At 40.9% G+C, this 26,299-nt stretch overlaps 2 protein-coding genes and 1 pseudogene across 2 annotated transcripts; 1 reads left to right on the top strand and 2 right to left on the bottom strand.

Moving 5' to 3' along the window:
- The first annotated feature begins 1,062 nt into the window (after window positions 1-1,062).
- On the top strand, window positions 1,063-20,281 carry LOC100073116 (trace amine-associated receptor 7c-like). Its single transcript, XM_014735417.2, is given in 7 exon segments — window positions 1,063-1,218; window positions 4,159-4,215; window positions 6,557-6,589; window positions 10,353-10,775; window positions 10,777-11,378; window positions 16,816-16,961; window positions 20,103-20,281. Coding segments are annotated over 7 exon segments (1,596 nt in total).
- A 2,999-nt stretch (window positions 20,282-23,280) lies between these two features.
- On the bottom strand, window positions 23,281-23,873 carry LOC138915671 (trace amine-associated receptor 6-like; annotated as a pseudogene).
- Window positions 23,874-24,346: 473 nt separating this feature from the next.
- Window positions 24,347-25,384, bottom strand: LOC100073114 (trace amine-associated receptor 6). Its single transcript, XM_001503362.3, has one exon. The coding sequence runs from the start codon at window positions 25,382-25,384 to the stop codon at window positions 24,347-24,349; it is 1,038 nt and encodes a 345-aa protein (XP_001503412.1).
- Window positions 25,385-26,299: the final 915 nt, after the last annotated feature.

Genomic DNA, 26,299 nt, shown 5'->3' with positions numbered 1-26,299 from the left:
GCCGAATGTACAAATAATCCAAAATGCTAATGAAAGTGTGATATTTTTAGGTATTGAGTTGGCAAATATTAAGAGGAGCAATAACGCTCGAGGTTAGCTGGAGTGCAGGAAGATAGGCGCTCCTGCAATGGTGGGGCACGATCACAGACATCGCCGGAAAATGTAATTTAGTTTCTCCTTTCCAAGGAAATTGAAAAATTTTCATACACATTTAAATCACACATGTTACTTGACTCTGTAGTTCCATTTCTAGCAAGTAATCCTGAGAAAAGAGCCAGACAAGGAAGCGAACATGACCAGGACATTCAGCGTAGAACTCGCCATTATGAACTGGAAACATCTGGATCACTATGGGATAAATTAATTATGCCCCAGCCATGTCATGGAATGTTATGAAGCCATTGAAAAGCTCTTAGAAGTTCTGTATAAATGGACGCAGAAAGATAACCACAATATATTTTTTAACCAAAAACAAAGAAATCCAAAAACTCTGGCCCAGATTACAAATCAGTATATATCATATGGCCCCATATATGTATATACCTCCATATGCTTTTATGAAGTCTAACTTTATATATAACACATGATGTGTTTTTGTAGGATTTCCTTTGTCATTTTTCTCTATCATTTGAGTCTTTGTGATCAAATAAACTTATCAAAATTGATATTGCCATTTCACTTACCTCTGTTCTGACATAAGCTTTGAACTCAATTTGTCTGTTTTCTTGTTTTAATTTAAGGAGAACATGTTTTGAGTATATATCCTGGTATATTATTTTCTTATCTGAAATGAAACTAAACGAAAGTAAATTGTCATTGCACTGGTCTATTTTAAGAATTACATCTTAAAGAATCTGAGGAATTACATCTCAATGTTACTAAAGTATTTTCAATAATGTTTTTCAGTAGATCTTTAAGCTCCTCCAACTCTTCCTCAGTCAATGTTAATTACGTGCTGTATTCAGGAGCTATGGAAGATACCAAGACTTGTTTCCACGATCCATTCCCTTTAGGAACATATGGCTGGGTATTACAGTCAGAATTAATTCAAGTGTTTGTAATATGGATGTAGAATCAGACGGTGACCCCGTAAGAGCATTGAAGGAAGAGCTGAAATGGAGTCTCAGAGTCACAGCTGACTTGAGAGCTGGAGAGCAGGCAATGGAGTCTGCTGGGAGAGCTCTCCACCGTGCTTGTCATTACATGGCCAGATGCAGGGTAAGTACGAGAAGAAGTTAAAAACAAACAAGCAAAAGCAAAGGGGGCTTTTAGATTGCACCGACTGCCAGAAAAGGACTTTGAAAGAGGAGAAGCATGGAAGGTGTATTTAATATCCCTCTGTTAATTCTCGGACTTGAACCTTCTTTAAAAACGCAATGTTCTCCTGGCAAAGCTCAGCGCATCAGCAGTGACCACAGGACACAAAGGCCTGTGGTGGCACAGGCTTTACTAGAGGAAATTTCACTTCACTGCAGGGCTGGAAGGAGCACGTCCTTTCTAGCAGGGGGAGCGCTGCTAAGTCTGCTCCTTAGAGGTGGGGAAACGCATTTCCCAGGAGACAGCCCTCACAGAACAACCAGAGACACTAACGCGGAGGCCGAGGCCCCAGAACGTGGATGCCGCCCCGGGGAAAAGGGGCAGAATCCCTAAATCTACTGAGATTCATTTTTGTACCTGGTGGGAGATGATCCTCTAAGCCAAAGTGAGAGCATCACAGAAAGAAAACTACATTTGAGAGTAACCTGAGTGAGTGGTAGCTAAGGTTTGTACCTGACACCACGTATATTTTATGTCCTCTCCTCTCCCACAAACTGGCCTCTGCATGAATCCAAAATACCTGACCAATGAGCAGAGGTGTGAGCCGTCTTACCCCGTGTACATGTACCCTTCATCTCGTGCTGCTCCCCACACAATGCCTGGGCTACAGCATCTCAACACATCTGCTCCCTGCCCGTGCCTTGTGCCTCCCCACCTCTGAGGCTCTGCACGCACTGTCATCTCTCCTTGGATATCACTTCTCTGTTTTTACCTTAAACTCTCTCCTCATCTCGGCCCATCTTTAAAGTTATCTCCTTGGTAAACTTTCCGCAAGGGCACTTGGATAAAATTCATCTCTTCATTGCATTGTTCTTCCATTGCACCCTCTATATGTGTGCATCACAGCATCAGTGCACGTCTTGTCATGATTTGTTCCAAGCTTGGTCTCTCACACTGAAGTTAGAGAAGTACAATAAAATACTATGGGTAAGATTTGATTTATTCAAGAATTTTATTAGGAGACAGGCAATCCATGAGGAGGAAAGAAGGAAGAGTGACTTAGTTTGGGTTCCCTCAGAAACAGACTCTAAGACAAAAATTTCAAAGAATGAAGCTTATTTAGAGGTGGAGACAATACCAGCATGAGAGTGGGAAAGTGAGACAAGGAAGGGAAAGCAGCCAATGAAAAGTGCTACTATTAGGTGTGAAAGAAGTTAACCCTACAGGGAAACTGGCAACCAGCGCAAACACACACCATGGCCTCATCCACCCTACATGGCAAGGGAGCTAGAGAATGTACACACCCCTCCTGTCACTCATTGGTTGTGGGCTGCTGCCCAGAAGCCTCACTTCCCACGATCTCCCATCTACTCTGTGGGGTAAAGGGGGATCTAGGGGCAAGAGAAAGGCCTCAGGTAAAAAACAAAAAAGTCCTGTGCCAGCAGCTGGAAGTTGAGACAGTGTCACTGAAGCACTCAGGGCAGGAGGGTGTGGGGGAGACACTGACAGCTTCAGTTACGAGGGGCAAGAGGACGAAATAAGTTAGTAAAGCACACTGAGACTGTGTCAACGAAAGGGCAAGGGGAGTGTGACAACATGGAACGGCAGACGTCAGACAGGGAGATTTGGGAACAGTCCTGGGGATGAGCGAGTTGGAAATGCAGGACTTGCAAATTCCTGTCCTGAGTTTTTCTGGCTTTCCATGAACTAGCCTTCTAGAACCACTCTTTTCCCTTGTCTGGTTCTATTTTCAACAAGCAACTATCTTGTTACCTAAGTCTCTTACGAGTTATTCTTCTTGGGGTCAGGAGTATTCAAACAAATATAAAGCAAAGTCCTTTGCATGTGACCCTTTCTCCTGTGGAAGGAACACGGATGGAGTGGGAAAGGCGTGCAGTCTCTGGTGACTATTGGTCCACAGGTACTGAGACCAGAAAAAGAGGACACAGTGAATCAACTCAGAACAAGGAACAGAGTGTGGAAAAGATTTAATCTGAACTGGAACCCAGGACCAGAGCTGGGTAGGACCAGGCTAAAAGGAAGAGGTCCAAAGTGCCAGTTCCAGGGCACTGAGCACACATCAGTTACCAGATCTAAATGAAAGTGACTGAGAGTGGGAAACAGTGTGAGGTGAGTATCTGTGAAGAGACAGTTCTTAGGGCTATGATACTTGGAAAGCAACCAGGCATTAAACCTTATTGTGTGGATAATACAAACAATGACCTGAAGACTTCAGGAAAGCCATAGGTCAATGATACGGGTTTAAAATTAGGATGCCTCCTGGATTCTGATTTTTATTGCTGTAGCCAACTGAGAGGTTTGTTCCTAAATTCAAAATGATGACTTTCATTCCCCGAATTTACCTATGCCTGGCAAATATTCACTAATGTTAGCCTTGTTTATTCAATAAAAGTTGTTTCACAACTCTATTCTGATTTTCGCTGTATACAGATCTGAAAAACGTCACTTACAGAACTAAAAGAATCACTAAAAAACTAAGAAAATATTTGCAGCCTGTGACAAAGGATTAGTATTTATTAACTATAAATGAAATGTTTCTAAAAATCCAAAATTAAAAGAATGTTTCCAATAGTAAAGTTGACAATTCACAAAGAAAATGCACAAATTGCTGATATGAAATTGAAACAATGTTCATTCTCATTGAAGTCTTATAAATATAATTTAAAACATTGCATTTTTTGTCCTATAAAGTTGACAAGTATTAGAAAATAATAATATGCTGTGTTGGGTAAAGTTAAGGGAATGAGCATGTTCATATGTGTTGATGAAAGTGAAAATTGTTTTAAATTCTCCAGCATACATTAAAATACACATACGTGTTGCTCAAGATAGAGCTAGTTGGCTGATCCAGCATTTTCTGATCTCCTTCTCTCTCCCTAGCTGGAAAAGCCAAATGCTCACAACTCCATTTTCACCTGCATCAAAGCTTGTCATCCGGTAGCGTCCTTTCTAACTAAACATGAGCAGGAGCCTGAGGAGGGATTCTGAGACAGTGTTAACTCTTTTGCAAAAAGGGATGGAGTAGCTGACACCTCCCCTGTCTCTGTCTTCCTTCCTTAAACATTGCCCTCTCCAAAGGGCTATGGAGAGGCCAAGAGCATTCCAGAGATGCTCTCACAACAATCTCTTCCCTCTGCACTTTATAATAACTGAGAAAAATAATTCCTCATCTGTCGAAGCCATTCTTGGTCAGGCATCTGCGACACGGAGCTGAATGCATTGCCAACAGACGTATCTAGCAATTCTAATACAATCTGACGAAAATAAGCTGCACAGAAGCTTAAGGATAAAGCAAAGAATCATTAATAACGAATACTATCAAATAACTGAATTTCCAACAATAATATTAGGTGTAGAGAAAAAAGCACTTGCCAGGTCAATAGCTACATACCAGGGACCAGGGTGTGTGTGAATTGGCTCAAGCAAAAAACTAAATCTGGATTAGCAGCTACAGTTGGAGTTACAACCATATGAAGCTTACAATAGTCCACTGTCACTCTCCTGATCCATCTGTCTTCTGTACAACCCAAAGAGGCTTATTGAATGGGAACACGGGAACAATCAAGACGTCTGCATGGTGGCTAATTGCCGAAATTTCTCTGGAAATGCAGTATGGATTTTGGCTAATATTTCTAAGGGCAGAGACAGTCTTAGTGGCTTCCACTGTAATAGCCCTCACTCCATGCATAGGGAACCAGTGTGGAAATCTGCCAGTTGCTGAGTAGATATTCCAAGCACACATTCCCAGTTCTGGATCTGGGCTTGGGTGCCCCACGAGGCCCCCTGTGAAAAAGATCTGAGACGTAACTCCGTTGATCACCTGACCTCCACCAGCTCCCACTCTAACTCATGGACCCCTTGAACTGGTGCACTTCAGTGATGTTCTGGGTATTTCTGAATTAACGCTTGGTTTACAGCAAGTGTCCAATAATCCCCTAAAATCGGAATATTGCCTTTCCCCAGTAGATAGTTCCCCTGAAAAGAGATTGCATGTCACTTTTGGAAAGCTAAGGAGGAACAAATTAACAATATGAATTCTTGGCTGTATAAGTGGGTCCTGCTTCATGGGGATTCAGCCTCCCCTTCGCTCAAGGGGCTCTATGTCTGTGAACTGGCTCAATTCTGAGAATTGAATGAGCAGCAATGACACAATGTTGGTGATTCAAATCAATTGTGTCCATGAGAAGTGGGGCAGTTCTGCTTATCTACACAAATAAGACTTAAGTGGCTGGCCATCAATTTCAGCGCTAGGGAGCTCTAGTGATCAAGCAAATCAACATCCTGGGTTTCTGGGAGCCATATTATTCTAACTATTGCTTTTACTCTGCAGTCTATGTTGATAACTGGTCTTTGGAGAGGAAAGGTCAAGTGCTACCATTCGGCCCCCGCCAGCTTGGCGTCTATTCATCCTGTCTGCATTTAGGGAGTCCAGTTTAATGGTAGCAATTCCCACTGTAATTTCTGACCCACATACAGGGGCAACCCAGTTCTCTTCAAGGATGCTGGGCTCCCCTCATGAATTTATTTCTTATAGTTCTGGTGAATGTTATGTCCTCGGGACCATGCTGGGTTGGATAAGCGTGTCGTATATGATAAATATACTCAAGCGTTCTAATTTCCCTAATTCTTTGCACACCTTTCTGGATGGTAACCCAAGAAAGTTCTGATATTTCACTTCATTCATTATAGGATGCATTTGAGTCCATATATCAGTCAATGAACCAAGCGATTGTTTAGAGCTAGTCCTAGCACTTTGAACTAAAATGTTACATTCATGTTTGCTGCTTGTTGGTCTCATATCAATACATTCGGCCTAATTGGATTTGTATTATTTCCACATTGATGACATGGCCTTGATATCCATTCCCACATATATTCCTCGTGTTTCTGTTAATATAGATTAGCAAAATCACACAATTACTCTGTTTTTTGTTGTACCTGCTCATGGGTCACACTTTGTAAGCCACCCTTTGGGGCCTGCTGGGACCCGAGTCTGGTTGTGGGTCTAGAGGCCAGGAAAGGCGTTAGGGGAGCTCCTGCGGAGGGTCAGGGGTGCGCTGTAAGGCAACTACCTCAGGGGAGGCCATTGTAGCCCTTTCAGACAATGGGAGACTCAGCTCCTCAGGCAGCGGTGGAAGGGCTGCCTCCACTGGCAGAGAAGGCTGGACAGAGTTTAGCAGTTGGAGGCAACCTGTTTCATCAGGACCTGCCTCTGTGTCACCATCCTAATTTTTAGAATCCCTTTTCTTCCCAATCAATGTCAGAATTTTAACAAAAGAGCCCCTGGGAGTTTGAGAATTCAGTTTGCGCTGTAAGTCCACCAGCTACAGAACTAGGCTTGGGGTTTGGCTCTCAGAAGCTCAGTCCTGTGGCTCAAGAGATAAGGGCTCTTTCAAGGCATTCGTTGAAGCTTTCAGTCCCTTACATGGACCTTGAGCTGGAATTAAAGCCTCTAGGGTCATCAGTTTCTTTCCCCAGGTTCTCCAGAGCAGTTAGAAGAAACTAACCAGCCCATTACACTCCCCATTTTTACTAAAACGTTGTATGGCAGCAAGTACTTGGTCACCCAGAGGTTTTCTCCTGTAGGCACTTGATTCCAGGCACCAACAGAGAACAGTGTGACTAAATGTTTTTCCACTGTAGCCCATGGCTGCCAGGTCCCTCTCTACACGGAAAACAGGGTCGTTAATGCCTTCAAATATAATTACATTTGATACCCAACCCAGGAATCCCAGAACCTATTCATATAGTCGGAGAACTCATCTTCAGATTCATATTCTCTGGGACCCAGCTCTTTTATCATTATATGGTGTCTTTATTTCTTAAAGTACGACATGCCATGACTTTTACATTGTCCTATATTTATATAGCCATGACAGCTTTCTTATGCAGATTATTTCCATAGTATATCTTTTCCCAGTCTTTTTCCCTCCAATCTTCCTGTGTCTTTATACTTAAAATGTGTCTCCAAAGGCAGCATATAGTTGAACTTTGCTTTTCTATGCCATCTGATAGTTCGTTTTTATTAACTGGCAAGTTTAATCCATTTACATCTGATGTAATTGTTTTACGTATTTGAGTTGAATTCTGTTATCTTGATGTTTGTTTCTCATTTGTTCCATCTGTTTTTGTTTCTCTGTTGCTCTTTTCTTGTCTTACTTTTTGCTAAAATACTTTGTTTTTATTTTTTTCTTCTACTGCCTTCTTAATCGTGGAGAGATGTAACATGTCTATGGCTTAGTAGACTCAGAATTATTAAGATGTCCACTCCTTGAATGTTATCAGGAAAATATAGCAATCTTAAATATGTATACAGTTATTTGTGGAGCATCTAAATTCATAAACCATGAGTGACTAAACCAAAAAGAGAAATGAGCAAATGTACTGTTCTGATCAGATATTTCACTACCTGTCTCCATAATTGTTTTATACATTCAGTTTTACACCAATAAAAAAACCACAGGGCTTTTTTTTCTAGCAATTGACAAGGTGAATCTAAAAGTTGTATGAAAAATACAGACGTAGAACTGACAAAACAACTTTGGAAATGACAACAAAGAGAAAGACTTACGCAACCTGCTTTAATACTTACTATGTAAAGTTTCAGTTAAGATAATAAGGCCTAAATATACAAATAGAGATCAACAGAACAGAACAGAGTGCAGAAATAGATCCACACACAATGTGGTTGATTCGTTTTTGATTAAGAACACGCATTGTTCACTGGAGAAAGAATTGTCATTTCAAGATAGGCTGCTGGAATTGCTGAGTATCTGTATACTAGTACCACTAATAAATGTCAGACCCGTCTTCCCAACATATTTCAAATTAATATCACATGAATCATAAGACTAAACATTAGAAGTAAAATGAGAAAATTCTAGAAAGAACATGGAAGAAATTAGTTGTAACATCATATTAGGCAAACGTTTCTTAGAAACAAAGGCACTAACCACAAAAAAATCATAAGTTGGACTTCACTAAAATTAGAACTTTCTACTCTTCAGAAAACACACACAAGAAATTGAAAAGTCCAATATTCATAACATATATTTAGAAAGGATTTGTACCCAGTCAGTTAAATTTTAAGAAAAGTTAAAACTCAATTAAAAATGGGTAAAAATATTAACAGACAGTTCACCAAAGTGGATACATTAATGGCCAATCACAACATGAACAGATTCTCAACATCACCATTCATTAAATTAAAAACACGAGCTATGACTACACAACATCTAAATGGTTAAAATAAAAATAAAGGACAATAGCAAGTGCTGAGGGGGATTTGCAGCAATTGGAACCCTCATAGATTGCTGGTGGGAGTACAAAATGGTGCGATTATTTAGAAGATGGCGTGAAGTTCCTTGTAGATTTAAATGTACACTTGCTGTGTGGTCCAGCAATTCTATTCCTAGATATTGACCTAAAATAAATGAAAACGTGTCTGTGCCAATAATCATAGCAATACTACTAATAACAGCCCCAAAGTGAACACAAGTCCAAATGTCTATCAACAGGCACGTGAATAAAGTAGTTGTGGTGTCTTCATACAATGGATTACTATTTAGCAATAACAGGAATGAATTGCTAATATACTCAAATATGGGTGAAACTCAGACATTGATCTGAGTGAAAGAAGCTGGACACCGGAGAGCACGTACTGTGTGATTCATTTCACATGTGATTTCTAGACCAGCGACGCTCATCTGCAGCCATAGAAGGGAGATCAGCAGTTTCCTAGCAATGGAGAGGGGAGATGATGTGGGGAGAGATGGATAGTACTTCCGTGTAAAGGGCACCAGGAAAACTGATGGGGCGTTGGAAATATCTACACCTTGTCCGCGGTTGTGGTGACATGGGTGGATACATTGATCACAAGTCATCAGCCTGACACTTTAAAAGTGTGAACTTTGCAAACATAAATTTCATGTCAGTAAAACAGTGGATGTTTAATGACCAGACGTCTTTCATCAGAAAAATCTTTTTCAAAGCCTGAGCTGAGTTCTGTTCTAAAGCTTTAAGAAGAAAGGAAATTTATCAATGATTAAACAGAATATAACATAGAAATCTCCACTTTCCAAAGATTCTTCCTTCATATTTTTTCTTTAATTTCTTTCCAACAGTTTGCATTCAGAAACAAAACCCAAACCCCTTAGCAGGCTCTCCTTTGGGTGTCCATACACTGCCTTCCATATCTCCATGAGGAAGACTCCTGGTACCCTCCTCCCTCACGTTTCCAATTCAGAATTATTAGCTAAACCTGAAACATTCCAGCATGTAATATACAATTCTGTATTTAAATTATTTGACACAAACCAACAGACTGGAAGGAATAAAGAGATAATTTGAAAGAGTTTTAATGACAGTCAACACAGAAATCATAAATAAATGGATCTAACAAAAATGAAAAGGCAATTTGTAATAATTAATAAAAATAAATAATATGGTTTTCATATTCTGGACAAAGTTTTAAGGATAGGCACTATTTCTGTTTCAAGAAATAGTCAAATGTCATCAGGAAATTCGAAGGGAATAAACTTACTGTAGCATAAACATAATTGCTATTTAAATTTTCTTTCTTTCCATGTCTTGCACTATGGGGATTCAATCTGAAGGGCTTTGGGTACTGGGAATTATTGAGCTACTTTCCTGAGGGGACAGTGTTTTGGGCATTATCCTCACTCTGACAAATTAGGAAAACAATGCTAATAAAATGTGGCATTTGTACATGCATTACAGAAAACCTCTTGGAAGACCAACACTGCTCAGATATGAAGAAGGAGGTAATGCAAAGGAAGATTTCTTTTTAACTTAAATAAATATCATTTTATGTAATGATGCAAATTAACTGCTTATTCATTTGGAAGTGAATTATTTCGTGAGATGAGGATATGAATCACTTTCTAAACAAGAAAATAAGGATTTGCACTTACAAAGAAATAGGGACAGAACGTATTGGCAACTAGTGACAAATTGTATATATCTTTTTCTTTTAAGGACTTTGAAAGCCTAAATGACAGCCTTGGCCCTGGAAGATGACAGCTTCTCCAGGTTTCAGAACAGAGACTCCCGAGCAGGGAGTGGCCTCTCCTGCGGCTGCGCAGCTCTGCTATGAGAACCTGAATGGATCCTGCGTCAGGACCCCCTACTCCCCAGGCCCCCGCCTGGCTCTGTACGCAGTTTTCGGTTTCGGAGCCGTGCTGGCTGTATTCGGAAACCTCCTGGTGATGATTTCCATCCTTCACTTCAAGCAGCTGCACTCTCCAGCCAACTTTCTCCTCGCCTCTCTGGCCTGCTCTGACTTCCTGGTGGGGGTCACTGTGATGCCCTTCAGTATGGTCAGGTCCGTGGAGAGCTGCTGGTACTTTGGGCGGACTTACTGTACGTTGCACTCTTGTTTCGATGTGTCATTCTGTTATGCCTCCATCTACCACTTGTGTTTTATTTCTCTCGATAGATACATTGCAGTCACGGACCCTCTGGTCTATCCAACCTGGTTGGTTCACTGCCTCTGTCTCTGGCATGTGCATTGCCTTCTCCTGGCTCCTGTCTGTTATTTTTTCTTCTTCCCTTCTTGGCACAGGTGCAAATGAAGCTGGGCTGGAGGAGCTAGTCAGTGCTCTCACCTGTGTGGGAGGCTGTCGGGTTGCAGTGAATCAAAGTTGGGTACTGGTCAATTTTCTATTATTTTTCATTCCCACTTTGGTGATGATAATGGTTTACTCCAAGATTTTCCTCATTGCTAAACAACAGGCTAGAAAGATTGAAAGTCTGAGCAGTAAGACTTCGAGATCGTCAGACAGCTACAGAGACAGAGTGTCCAAGAGGGAGAGAAAAGCAGCAAAGACCCTGGGATTCGCCGTGACAGCGTTTCTGATCTCATGGCTGCCCTACTTCATTGACTTGGTCATCGATGCCTTCCTAGGTTTCATCACACCCACGTGTATGTATGAGATACTGGTTTGGGTTGCTTACTATAACTCAGCAATGAACCCCTTGATTTATGCTTTCTTTTATCCTTGGTTTCGAAAAGCCATCCAACTCATTGTCACTGGCAAAGTCTTGAGAGAGAATTCCTCAACAATAAATTTATTTTCTGGGTGAGTTCAAGTTTTAGAATGGAAGAACTAAAAATAGATTCGCAACAAACACAGCTTTGGAGAGAAAACAATTGATTATAAATGCAAGATCTTCTAATGTAAAATAATTGAATTATGCCTCAACTTTGACCCAAACACTTAATTCAGGTTCAGTCTTCTTTGGTAAATATCACATCAAAACCTGACGGTAATGGGAACAGCTCAGCCACGGAGCCAGAAATGCTTCATTTAACACTGGTCTCAGGCTGCTTAATGCTGTCTGAGCTTAGCTGTATTTCCCTGGTTAACAACCCTCCCTTATCTTATTCTTAAATTTTCTCAAGAGAATATATATAAAAGATCCAGTATTTTTTTTGTTATTCTAAACCTGCCGTTTATTTCTTTATCCTAGTTTAACCCCTGGCGATGTCTTCTCTTTGTTCCTTTGTAATATTTTTCTGTTAAAATGTAAATGCAACTAAGATACTTAGAGAGGTGGTGGCTCCTGGTTCAGGGAGGGCAAAGGACGGAGTCTACGCTGTGAGCTTCAGATTCTCAAGTCCAAAGATGTGATTTCAGAGTCAGAAGAAATCAGTCAAGAGATAGATGTATTACATATAACATCCATTCATTTATTTATAAGGGGAAAGGGAGCTGGCATCATAAATTAGAAACTTCAGTCAGTGAGCTTCTTCCTGTTGAGTAAGGCTGCTCAAAAAAATGACATTACACTTCAGAAATTTTACCTGTTAGCATGTGTGTAAAGCAAGGGTAATATTGTCATCTATTATTATACTTTATCTTAAATTAATATTATTTATTCACTTAACTTCTGCCTTGTTCCAAAAATTATTTACAAGGTCTTAAATGATACACAAGTAGCATAACTTAACAATGTTTTCAAAAGAAGAAAGAAAACTGAAATGAAGGGCATAAAATGATGACAAGACAGAGCCCAGAAAATGCATTTCATTATGACCCACAAACTTGATTTCAGCAAACAAGTGAAACTGAATTAGTTACACCATTCACGGTGGATAAAACCCTGCCGGTTGTTTCAGAGACGAAGGCTTATTCTTGGTACTGACCGGAGTGTGCTGTATGTCCCACGCAGGAGGTGAACAAACTACCTGATTCTGCTCTGTTAGTTTTGTTGCAATCAGACATCAAGATTTTAAAATCACGTTATCTTATCTTTGGGGAAAGAGTGAATACATATCAAAATATTCTTGCTATTTTTCTCTAACTACTAGCTTGATATAAATCAACATTATGTATTAGACAGCTTTTCTCCTACTGTCACACAAACGCTTTGAATTGGTAAACCTGTCCCGAGAGAGTGTATTATTTTGGGTTATACGGTTCTTGTGAGGAACCCTCGTGTCTTTATTTGATGGTTAAAGATGATGCAGATGGTTAAGGTGGACTAGACTGTTTAGGATCAGTTTCCCACACTTCTTCCACTCTAACACTAAATACCATCAATTTATTTTGATCCTAGTGGTTTCAGTAAAGTACTATTTCTAATCCTGTTCCACAAGCTCTAGAGGAATCATGCTGCATCATTTTAAAGATAAAGAAGCTAAGACCAAAGTGTTTAAGAAATCTTGTGAATATCACAAAGCTTCTCGATTCACATAAGTACTTCTAACATCTAGTTCAATACATTGACACCTGTCTTTCCGTTATTTTTAGCAACCTTTCAAATACATCACACAAATCATCTACTTTTGCCACTTCCTTTCCTAGATCAACATACTATTCTATTTTTATAAATGTTTGGAAACTTTTGTTATGAAGACACAGGGCTACTGCCCTCGTTATTCTCTTCTGTGAATACGCTGGTTGTGTGGGGACTAGTCTGTGGCCTTTGCTTCAGTGAACATTTATTGAGTTCTTCTGGTATGCAATACATGAGATTTGGAACAGGATAAAACAATAAAGACCATATACACCTGATAATGTTTTATCTAATTTACACAACACTCATTCTGTGCTAGGATTGCTTTACCTGAACGAGCTCACCTAACCTTCACAAGAACCCTGTGAGTGAGGGTACGTTATTATTACTTCTATTTTATAAATGAGGAACCTGAGGCATAAAGAGGTGAGTCACCCACCCAAGGCGGCACATTTGTTCAACAGCAGAACCAGCATTCACACCCAGAGAGTCAGAGAGGAAGTGAAGTAACCCCTGAATATTCCTCCCTCACAAAGGGGCATGTCGCCCAGCCACTGCGCTCAAGTTGTTAGAGCAACTTGGAGCACAAGATTTTTGTGCAAATTACTTTAAGGGAAAAATTCGATCATCACACCGAAAAACATATGCAAAGATCCTTGGGGAGATGGAGACATTGAAGGGAGAAATTGATGGTTGTGATATAACATCTGATCTATAGTTTTCAATTGATCTATATTTCTTCATTATGAAAATAGTATTTTATTGTAAAAGCTTTTCCCCTGAGGCCGAATGGAGGGTCGTTTAGATAAACTGCATCTTAATTTCTAAGGCAGGCTTGGTCTGCACATCAAGGAAAACCAGGATTGGCTGTTTGGTACGTCTTAACCATTGGGTTCCTTTGTGCCTCTTCTCCACAACAGGGCTGTGACATCACACACTTCATCCCAACCACATGTTGTGGGCTTGCAAATTTCCTATAACTTTTTTCCATGGATTTCAAATACTATTATAATAGCAATATGATTGTGTTTGCAACTTTTGTGCCCCTTTAGTAGCTCCTGTTTTAACAATACCTTGCAAAGTTTCCCTTCATTTTTCCATGAATAAAAGTTTAAAACAGTAGAGGCTGTGAATGCACATCTGTGCAGCACCCACCGTCTCAGGAACCACTTTGTTCATTGTGTTTGTCACACTCCTCTCTGCTTTCTAATGATGTGTCATGCGTATTTGTTCCCCTCCCCAAATGTGTGTTCCTCAGAGGAAGGTCCTGTTCTTGTTCATTTTTGTACCTCCAACACAGTCCTTCCACTGTCCTTGGAACATAGCAGAGAGTCAATAAATATGTGCTGAATGAATAAGTGCATGTTTCCTCTAAATATAGAAATACTTTACAAATTGTATAAGAATGTGCACAGTCATGTAAAAGAAATGATCCTTTATGCATCATTCTTTATGTGTGAAAGTGGGTATCATCATCTCAAAGTTGCAGTCACTACACACATTAATTTGTGGCTCATGAGACTAACCGTTCATGGAAATGAGTGTTAATGGAATGATACATTAGCCACATTCCCTTTGCCTTCTAATCATTAGTGTGTCATGATAGAATTTCAAAATACTAAAACTGAAAGGAATCTTTGAGATGATCTCATCTAAACCATCCCTTCTTAGATCCAGGCCACTGCCTAAGGAACCTGAGCAAGGCCAGATAGCCAGAGTCTTGAGAATTCACAGGAGGGGGCTGGCCACACTTCAGCCACGTCTGGTTGTCCACAGGCCCGGACTGGGCCCTGCTGGGAGAGCCCGGAGGTCCGCTCTCATCTGCTCTCCTTCTGGCAGGACAGTCTCTCCTTTCTGAGAATCGCCTCCACTCTGCTGCCTGAGATCTGGCTCGCCTGCTTCTGGTAACCCACCACCATCTACTCCTTGCTCTATTTTATATTTATGCAAATTTATATATATACATATTTATATTGTGTATGTATATATTATGGTAATTATAACATAGTATAATAAAAACCATTTGTTGCAATATATTAATATAGTAATATAATTAATATAGTATTATATATAATATAGAGAAATATATAATATATGTACATATTATATATATATTTTTCTTAGTTCTAAATAAGTTTTAAAGAACATTTTAGGTTATCAATTACAATTTTAATTTTAACTAGAATTATGGTTCCAAAAATTTCCCGTAACTTCAAAATCATGTCTCGCTGCCTTCTAGGATCTAGTGTGCTGATGAGAAGTTTGTTGCCAGTACAATCTTCATTCCTTTTTCTTAAACTAGTCCTTCCAGGCTCTGTTCCTAGGAGCTTTCAAGAATTTTTTGTACTTGTCTGTATTTAGTGCCTGCATTTTTCCATTTTCCCTCTTTGCACTTGGTAGATACTTTGAATTTGAAGTTTAGACTCTTTAGCCTGGAAGAACCTTTCTCTAGAATCATTTTTGTTATTTTCTTCCCCTCATCCTCTGATCGCTTTTCCTGGATTCAGAATTTCTCCCAGGCTCTATTGGAAAGACCAGTTGTTACCTCCCTGGCAACCTTTTACTGTGGGTATTTTGGGCTGTGTTTTTCTCTACTCTGGTTTTCAATCAGTTTGATCCTATCTGATTTTTGTCTTTCAGAAACTGAACAAATTTTATCTTCCAGATATGTTTTCTGGTGCAATTCACTGGGATTTCAGGAGTAAGGTAAGTAAACTGTGTGCTCAGTTATCTTGACATGGCGGATATTCAGATGGTAGGCACCAATTCAACCATTCCAACCGGGAAAATGTTGAAGTGCTCACATACTGGTTGATAAATACCTATTGCCCTGAGTCCCCATGCGACCCCTTGCCACCTTCCCCTGCGTCCTCCTCCCAAAACTCCAGGGCTCCTCCTGATCCAGCAACTGAAAGATCAACAAAGGGCCAAGGAGGGCCTCTCCAGGGCCTGCTCTGCCTCTCAGAATAGCATCCTTTCTGACTGGCCATCGCTCGTGTCTTGTCATACGGTTTTCAGTGTTTTGAAATATTGACCCTGAATATTGACCCAGAAACCAAGTGGTCACACTTGGAAGAGCACTTCATCAACAATAAATTTATTTTTGAACATGAAAGCTTAAGTAGGGTAAATGTAAGAATATTCAGAATTACTAAATGAGTGTTTAATGACTTATTATTTACTTTCTAAGAAATGAATGAGATCTCTCAAAATGTGTGGTAGGGTGGTGGGAAGTATTCTTCAAATTATTTAGGAAAAGCATGAAGGACTGGGACTCTAGTCATCAGATTTGTCCTTCCCTCTAGTCTGATTAGGAAGAGTGGCTCATAGAATATGTCACTAGATTTACCATTGATCTCCAAGTGCAGGCGCATGCTCTATAGATGCTCCCCTCTCCATCTTTAATAACACTCTGGGCAGATCTATTGCTTTCCACATAATTTCCAGTGTTCATAAGCCCATAAAAAGTTCTTTCTAATCAAGATTAAAACTTTAAAATCACATCCAGTTTAGCACTCTCATCTTTTCTGTCCTAGTCAGTGCACTCCAGGCCTAGATCTCAGGAACTGGAGGGGTGTAAATCTGCTTTTCCCTTCTTCCTTCTACTCTCCTTTTCTGGATGGAGCAGGAATGGAATAAGCAGAGTGATAATAATGAGACAAAAGTTGTTCTTATTCCTGGTAGTGTTTTAGTCCTGATGAGCAATGCCCTGAATGTGGCAGCCACCCAAATGTAGGCTCTGTGATGAGGTACATGTGTGATTCCTTTTGGGGGAAGCCTGTCCACTGTTGAGATCCCTGATGTGGGTGAGCCACTCCAGCTGACCTCTTCCAACTCCTCCTCAGAGTCTGTCCACGACGGGAAATATTATAGGCTTTTACTTCTGGTGTCCTATTGTCCAGGGGACCACTCCATCAAAGAAGGTACTGACAAGGTGATTCAAGATTTATTTCCCCTTTAGATGTGCTTATTCCATGAAACATGACTGTGTTCATGTTGAGCAGAGGAAAGTAGAATTGGAGAGAGACGGCTGAGAGGAGAAATGGGCTGGCAGTGAGGGAAGCCCATACTGTCACCAATTAAAGTTTGCATGCAATGAGTTGCACGTATTTCAAAGATGCATGAGTTTCATGTGGGCTAGAGGACACATGGAGGCCAATCAGGCTCAGCGCTTCTTGGAGGTCTCCCATTTCAGGGTGCACCAAGCATTGTGACACATCCCACACGACTTGCGGAGGATGTTGGAAAGATCAAATCAGTACTGATCACAAGCATCAGGCACTTGAGGATGGGAATGCCTCCTGCAGGGAAGCCTGAAGAACCCAGATGTGCACCGCCTGAGACAGACATTACTATGAGGCTCATTACACAGAGGTCATGACCGCCAAACAAATGTTACAGAGAGACCAATATTGATACCAAATTATTGTGCTCATTTTACTCTACTTTCTCCTTCTCCCTCTAGGATAGAGCAAAAAAAGGAGGGTGAGATAAAGAATGAAGTGTCAGACATACCCTTCCCTTAAAGCCAAGCCTTTTAGGTTCAGACCTGGCCAGCACTGAGAATAGCGAGGGCAGGGAGAGTCAATTAGACACATTAGAAGAAGACTGAGGTTTTAAACTGGATCAAAATTCAATAGTTAACACTCAGAGTGACTCAACAGCTGTAAGGTCTACCTGAGATCTAGTGTAGGAATGAATAAGGAGGCTTTGCTACGGCACATTTAGAGGCTGTGATTGGAGGAAAATTAATTTTGTTTTGTTTCCTCTATCGCTCAAAGTATTCCATGAGGGTAACACATACTTCTGGGAAATACTTATTCATCACAAATGAGTTATGTAAAGGATCGAGCTGATAACTAACTCAGTTATACACTAACTTGAAGAGTAACTTGAACTGTTATTAGATGTATAATTAATATATTGATTGTGTGTTACCAATGCCAATCGTTGTTCGTTTATGGTTGGACATTTTGACCCTGCTCTGTGTTGGTTACCTCCAGCCTCCAATCCAAGGAGACAAAAGGACAAAACATTTCTCTCCCCTTTCTCTCATTAACAAACTTCTGTGTTTGGGCACTGGAAAGACCTCAGAGAATCATTAACACATCTTTCTCCCAGGTCCAAAATAGTGAAGAATGTCTCACACTCTCAGTCATTGGGGAGATATTTTTTTAATGAACTTTTATATTAGGAATGTCTGAGTAGATCAGAACCTGGAAACGGATTGTCAGATATGAGACTGAAAACTGTAGATGATGCAAGACAACGAAAGTTTGCCTCCAGATCCTGTCCTTGGTGTTAGAGTCCTAACCCCCTGAGAAACGGGATTGCTGCCTAATCTTCACCTTTATCTGATGCAAGTGCGTTTACTCAGCATGGCCTAATGAGCGCAACAGGAAGATCACGCACATGCAGGAATTTTAGAGGCCGTAGGAGGAGCCTCTGATTTACACAGCATCTCAGCATGGGGCTGGCTGCTCTCCATAGACCTATCCGCAATATGAAAGCATAAAATAACCTAGAATCTGCTAATAACTTTCAATTATGTAGTTAAAAAAAAAGTGGAAGTGGAGGACAAGCCTTATCTTTCATCGTAGACATTTCATGTCAGTTTCCCTGGGTGGTTGATTTCTCGGACATCTGCTTCCATCGGATCACGTCAGGGCTATTATCACTCAGTATTACGTCACTGGCCCTAATGCTCAGAGTTGACCAACGCTGCCCTGGCTTGTTTTGAGGGATGTAATAAAAGGCTTACCTGCTGAAAATACCACCTTTGCTATTAAATACTAATGGGTCAGGTCAGTGGTGCCTAGAAACTTGGGTTTCAGAAATAATAAAATTGGTTAAAACAATTTGGGGAACCCACAGACAATTGCCAAATTTTAACTTTGCCAACTAAGGACATGACAAAGAGCAGCAACAGCAGCATGACAACTTTAGGTACTTAGCCATAATTTCATAAAAGAAAGGTACATTTTAATATCAAAACTTAAGGAAGAATGTAATCTAAGATAAGGGACAGTAACATAAATTGAATAAACTTTAAATTCTGAGATACGTGTGTCATTGTTCTTAGTTTTCTCTTTGTCCCCTGACCAATGAGAACTTTGCCCAGTCCAGCACCGATTCCCAGACTGCACTTCCACACAACTGGGTTAAGATCCAAGACAACACAAAAATGCATAAATATTGAGAAATAACTTTAGAAACATGCTTCCTTCTGCATGGGTTCCTTGCACCTTCTGGACTCCTGGCCTTCACCTGAGAACTCTGCCTTCCAGCAGGCAGATGAGGGGGTGGGTCTCCTCCTGTGCACCTCGTGGTGTTAGAGCATCTCCCTCCATCCTCCCTAAAACCCCCAGTGCCATCAGACTATGCCACCTCTGCCCCTCTTCAGGACTGCCAATCACTGACCCAGGGTCCTCCCTCCTTCTTCACCTTAACTTGAATACCCAGCACTCTGCCACTGTCTCCAGTTCTACTCTCAATAGACACAAAACGCAAAACATAACACTTGCTATAAAATGTGCTTTAGAAATGTAACCCCAATAGTCACCATAACAACCCCTTGAAGAGGTGGTACTGTTATCCCCACTTCACAGCTGAGAATCCTGAGGCCTCAGGATAAGAGATTGGGCAGAGCTGTGTTCAAACCTAGGCAGACTGGGTCCAGAGTCCATGTTCTTGACCCTGTGCCGAGCTGCCTCTAGGGTCCTGGAAATCCTCTCCTTCAAGGTCATCACCTCCCCCAACCTCAGTCTCTCACTCATGCGGTCATAACCAGGACTTGTAATTCACAGGCCACAACCGCTTCTCTGAAACCCTTGGGACTTCCCGAAATCAGAGTATTTTTATTTGGAAGGCACATCCATTAGCTATTTTGAATGTAGCAGTGAAGTAGGAGAAGCACTTGTAGTCGACACATTACTGTCTCTGCACCAGAGCAGGACTACTCAGACAGAGAGGCAGAAAGGAACACCGGAAAGGACCTCATCTCAGAGTTTGTCACCAAATCAGTCAGGCACTGACTGCCAACGTTACAGCTTTTGGGATTTCAGCATTTGGACTGTGCGAAAGCTTGAAAGCCCTCCTCTGTGTGGCCACCGACTTCTGCCTCTCAGGCTCCCGTGCTCTGAAGAGCCAGCTACAGGTCACTGTCCACCTGCACCTGCTGGAGGGCCTCACTCACCTCCCCACCTGCTTAAACGCCCCACCCATCATTCCAGTCACTCCTTAGAAGTGAAGCTGAGGGGCCGGTCTGGTGGCGCAGTGGTTAAGTTCGCACGTTCCAATTCGGCCGCCCGGGGTTCCCCTGTTCGGATCCTGGGTACGGACGTGGCACCACTTGGCACACCATGCTGTGGGAGGCGTCCCACGTATAAAGCAGAGGAAGATGGGCACGGATGTGAGCTCAGGGCCAGTCTTCCTCAGCAAAAAGTGGAGAATTGGCGGTAGTTAGCTCAGGGCTAATCTTCCTCAAAACAAAAAAAAAGTGAAGTTGAACTTGGAAGAAAAGATCATCCACTTGCTCCTATTATTTTCATTAATGATTCTTACATTATATCTGTCTGTCATCTATCCAGATTATACTATGTTATTGGTTACCATACAGTAACCCAGTTCTAACTCTGTGTTAGCTCCTTTTCCTACCTTACCCTCACTTGTACAGCCCTCTGTTGTGGGTACCATCACTCCCCTCTTAGAGATGAGTGATCTGAAGCTGGGGGATGTTAGGCAAGTTGTCCAAGATCACACGACCAGGGTTTGTCTTCAGTACTTTCTGGTTCACCCCTGAGTGGTGGTTCTCTAGGGACACCGCGTTCCTGTCTCAGAAGATGGGCTTTTCCTACAGCTTGACCCCAACACATCTACTGTTGCTGTTTACCACTTTCAAGAAATGCTATAAAGAATAGAAATAAAACACAAATGGAATGCAGACTCAGCAGCTTCCACAGCTCCTGAATACAGCACATAATTAAGATTAGAGAGGAATAATTGGAGAATGTTAAAGACCTGCTGCAAAAAGTTATCACAAATACTTTAAGATATAATTCCTAAGATACTTCCATCACTTTAAGATGTAGTCACTAAAACATACCAATGCAGGTGCAATTTAGTTTCATTAGGTAAGGAAAAATATACCAGAGATATATACTCAAAAGATAGTATCCTAAAATAAAACAATGATATACACAGGCATGCCTAATTCAATGCTCAGATAAGAACAGAGACATGTACTGGTAATATCAATTTTAATATGTTTATTTCATCCCAAACATCATGATGGTAAGTGACAAAGTAAATCCCGCTATGCACACACACGGTGCATTGCACATAAGGTTAGACTTTGTAAAAGCATGTAGAAGTATATGCCTACGTGGGGGCCATTGACATATGCTGTTTTATAATCTGGGTCAGGGTTTTTTGGGGTTTTTTGTGTTTAGTCAAAAGATGCATTATGGTTTTTTTTCCATGTCAATTTATATAGAACTTGTTAGCACTTTTTAATGTCTTCGCTACATTCCATGACATAGTCGGAGCACAATTTATTTAATTTATCCCATATTGATCTACGTATTTCAAGTTCAAAATTAAGAGTTCTACACTGAATGTCTTGGTCGTGTTTGCTTCCTTGTCTGATTCTTTTCTTAGGATTACTTGCTAAAAATGGAACTATAGAGTCAAGTGACGTGTATGATTTAAATTTATATAAATATTTTAATTCACCTCAGAAAGGAGAGACTGAATCGTGTTTTCCTGAGATGCACGTGATTGTGCTCACCTCTCATTGATTTCCCACACGCTAATTAACATTGGGTCTTATTGGTGCTTCTGATATTTGCTCAGCTGATGTATGAAACCCTACTGCATTCTTATTAGCATTTTTTGATTATTTATACATTTGGCATTTTAACGTATTTATTAGCCATTTGTATTTTCCCTCTGTACAATTGCCTGTTTATTTGTTTAGTGGAATGTTCGTCTCTGTCTTACTGTTTTGTAAAAAGCATTTATATTTTTGAAGCTATTAATTCTCTCTTCATTGTGTATGCTGCCAATAGTTTTTCTAAGTTTGTCTTTTTTTCCCTTAACATGGCTTTTGTGTGTGTGTGTGTGTGTGAGGAAGATTGTCCCTGAGCTAAGACCTGTGCCAGCCTTCCTCTATTTCGTATGTGAGACACTGCCACAGCATGGCTTGATGAGCAGTGCATAGGTCTGTGCTCGGGATCTGAACCCATGAACTTGGGCCAACAAAGCAGAGCCCATGAACTAAACAACTACACCACTGGGGGGTCCCAGCTGTGTTTGATCTCAAAGTTTAAAGAATTTAAATGGAATGTATGAATTTATATGACTTTTCTGGTATAATTCCACCAATGAAAAATTATAAAAGCTGTATTTTCTCTAATTTTTTAACATCTGTAAGAAATCAGTTTTGATTTTGTGAAATACATGAAGCAGGATGCTTAACGATATTTTCCAAAAACTTATTTGCCTCATGAACATTTCTTGCATAATCCATCCTTTTCCCATAGCTCACAGTACATTGTTATTTTTAATCATGTACAATGTATAAGCTCTGGATAGTGTTTACACAAAGCAAATGACAGAAAGTTTCCTCCATCAAGATGAGAGGGTAAAACAACACATGAAATGAGGGAACAGCCACAGGAAAGGACAATCACTACGGTGGAAATTGTACCACCTGCTCACGGTTATTCCCACATTTACAAGATCTCCCCAATTATATAATGGGAGTCCTGCCCAGAGGCTGGAAAGCTGCTGGATGAGGCTCAGAGAGCTCTCAGAACCCAGAAAGACGGGACCCCAGGAAACCAGCTGCTGACATGACAGCAAAGTTAACTGAGTCCAGAGAGAGACGGGGACACAGACCTTCCCAGGGAACAGGGAACAGGAGCCTCTGACATGGATGGAAAGGGACCTGGAAAGGAGGCCTGGAAGAGGAAAATAACAACTGACAGAGCAGGGGACAGCCCAGATTTGAGGAAATTAGAAATATGAACCTTGTATCTACCATTATTTAGTAAATATGTTTCTATCAAATACATAAAGATGCTCACCTCACCAAGAAAGGAAAGCATGAAGTCGTGCTGCGGAAACTGAGGCACCATTTCCCCTCCCCCATTTGATGGACATTTTCATGCAGTGTATTTCATGTCACAGCTACCAGGAAATTCCTGGTATGTCACCAAATGCCTCAATTTGAAATTAGGCCTATTTAGAAAATAAAGTTATGGTTAATAAACTGTCTTTTAATACTTGGCCAGTTATGAGTTTTATTGCTCTCCTAAAATAAAGCATAAATCAAAGGATTTACAGCAGAATTATAAGAATTGAACCAGCAAAGTATTTCATAAACATATGCAGGTGTTATAAAACCCAAAAAGGAATCAAATGAGTGAATCAGTCACGTACAGTAACCATGAGATCAAAACGCTACCACCATGATGCCAGGGTTTTAGCTGCTCTTCTCTCTCTCTTTGTCACACTGGTCTTGGAAGTTCCCAATAATGATTCTATTGTCTACGAATAGTTTCAATCTTTTTAGCCTGTTTTTTAACCAGAAGGAAAATATTAATGTACAGAATCATCTTAAGAAAGCTATGTGGAAAATAGAAAGTCTATCAATGTCCAAAATTCATTTCTAACCAGCTGACAACCACCTACACAGCTGAGGGAATTCACTCATTCCTCTTCCCATTGTCATGGACACCCGTGTAGAACAGGGCACCACTGTACACAAGGGGTAGGATCCAGGAGACGCTGGAGCAAATTCCTGATGCAGACACTGGACAGACAGTAAGCATTATAGATTTCGTTGCTACCCAAAAGTTCTCCTTGGGAAGACCAGCAAAGCGAAAAGAAGCAACACCCCAGTGAAAGCCAATCACAGAGGCATTTTTGACAAGTTGGGAGTGAATAGAAAACGTTGTAAGGAAAAGAGGAAAACAATCAAAGAAAACAAAGATGTTTTCAGGTTACAAAGGGAAGAGTCAATGGAGCAGAGGGGAAAAGGGAGGGAAGGGAGTGTCTGCAGGGAGCGGGTACGCTGAGCTCCGCAGCAGTTAACAAACGGGGATTTAACGTTGATTAGTCAAATAAATGTCTTTGGAGAAGTGACAGGGGAAGGCATATCCTAACAAGACTGGAAAACATTGATTCATCCTGTTAAACTTAAAGAGCTATTTGTTTTCTCTCTATTAGTTTCCTTATTAGACTTTTAAAAACTCATTTCATTTAGAAAATGTAAAAATATCTTCAGCTTCCTCGGTACAATAGCTCATCTTTGGTCAGAGAACAGATTCATGCTTGCAGAACTGTCCTGGAAAACCTGACCACTCACAATCACTTTGATGGCTTTCCTAAACCAAGGATAAAATAAAGCATAAATCAGAGGGTTCACAGCTGAGTTATAATAGGCCCCCCAACAGCAAATCTCATAAATATAGGCAGGGGTTATGAAGCCCATGAAGGCATCGATTAATGAGTCAATACTATACGGTAACCATGAAATCGTGAATGCCACCACCGTGACACCCAGCGTTTTAGCTGCTTTTCTCTCTCTCTTGGCCACTCTGGATTTATAACTATCTGACAATGATTCCGTTTTGCCACCAGTACTTTCGATCTTTTTAGCCTGCTGTCTAGCCACCAGAAAAATATTACTATAGAGAATTATCATAACAAGCGTAGGTATAAAGAAGGATAGAAAATCTATCAACACCCAGTTTTGATTTACAACTGTCTGACAGCCTCCTACACAGTTGACAGCACTGGATAATTCCTCCAGCCCATCGTCATAGGCACCTGTGTAGAACACGGCACCACTGTAGACAAGGGGCAGGATCCAGGAGATGCTGACGCACATCCCTGACACAGACGCCGTGAACTTGGTGGGATAGACCAGAGGGTCAGTGACAGCAATGTACCTGTCGATGGAGATGAAGCACAAGTGGAAGAGAGAAGAGTAACAAAAAGCCACATCACAGCACGTGTGGAAAGTGCAGAAGCTTCGCCCAAAGTACCAGCAGCTCTCCACGGACCTGACCATGCTGAAGGGCATCACAGCGACCCCCACCAGAAAGTCAGCGCAGGCGAGAGAGGCAATGAGAAAGTTGGTTGGAGAGTGCAGCTGCTTGAAGTGAAGGATGGAAATCATCACCAGAAGGTTTCCCAACACAGCCAGCACAGCGCCCAAGCCGAAGACGCCGTACAGAAGGACCCGGGGTCCGGGCGAGTAGGGAGTTTTCACACAGGATCCAGTCACGTTCTCATAGCAGAGCTGCTCCGCTGCAGGGGGGGACCAGTGGTCACTCATGATGCTGCTGTTGACATTTGGAGAACTCTTTCCTTCTTGATTATTATAAAGAACATAGGATTCTAATTTTCTACATTCCTGGGGGAAAAAACATACGTACCCCAGGATACCTGAGGAAATTATCAGATATTATTACTAATGGTTTTTCAATTTTAGATTTTTATTATAAATCTCAAGTTTTTCTATAACAAAATAAAATCGAACAAAAATTAAATTATACAAGATTACTGGATGTTAATTTCAAGTAATTAATTCATGATTGCCTTAATTTGGTAAAATTTCCTTTTAGTCGTAGACATAAATTTTTCTTTTTTACCTCCAGAGTTCTTCTTTGCAACAGGCACTGATGTGGGAAGGAATTACACAGTTGAAGGATCACCTCCTGTTAGCTTTATCTCTACGTCATCTGACCTGCGTTACTGCCTATAGCATGCACTCCTTCCAGATAAATATTTGCCATCGATGGGAAAATCCCCAGATGGAATCCCTGTAGTTCAAGGTGTGAACTTGGAAGATTATTTTCAATAGTGATTATTAAGAAAGTTATTCTACAAAACATGTCTTTATATGACATTAGCTGAGCCATTATCTTTTTTGGGGCCAATGAGTTCTCTTTTCTTAGTGTGCAGACTTGAAGTTTTCCCCTTTTTTCAATCCACCTTACTGGATTTTGGTTACAGAGATACAGTTAGGTACAAGCATTGAGAGTCAATACTTGGTTTTTCTCTCCTGTTAAGAATCATTTTTGCATCTGCACTGGCCACCAACAAGCAGAAATGTAAGCACACATTGAGGACAACTTGAGATTGAGGAATTACATTACACAAAAGAGTTGAAAAACGGCATGGTATGCAGACACACCAGCGTGTCTGAGGCACCACCACTGTCAGTGCTGGAGGAAGCAGATCCATTCTC

Source organism: Equus caballus, chromosome 10 (genome assembly GCF_041296265.1).
Source record: "Equus caballus isolate H_3958 breed thoroughbred chromosome 10, TB-T2T, whole genome shotgun sequence".
NCBI classification, from domain to species: Eukaryota; Metazoa; Chordata; class Mammalia; order Perissodactyla; family Equidae; genus Equus; species Equus caballus.
The sequence above is the reverse complement of the archived record's forward strand: the minus strand, read 5'-3'. Positions and strand labels throughout refer to the sequence as shown.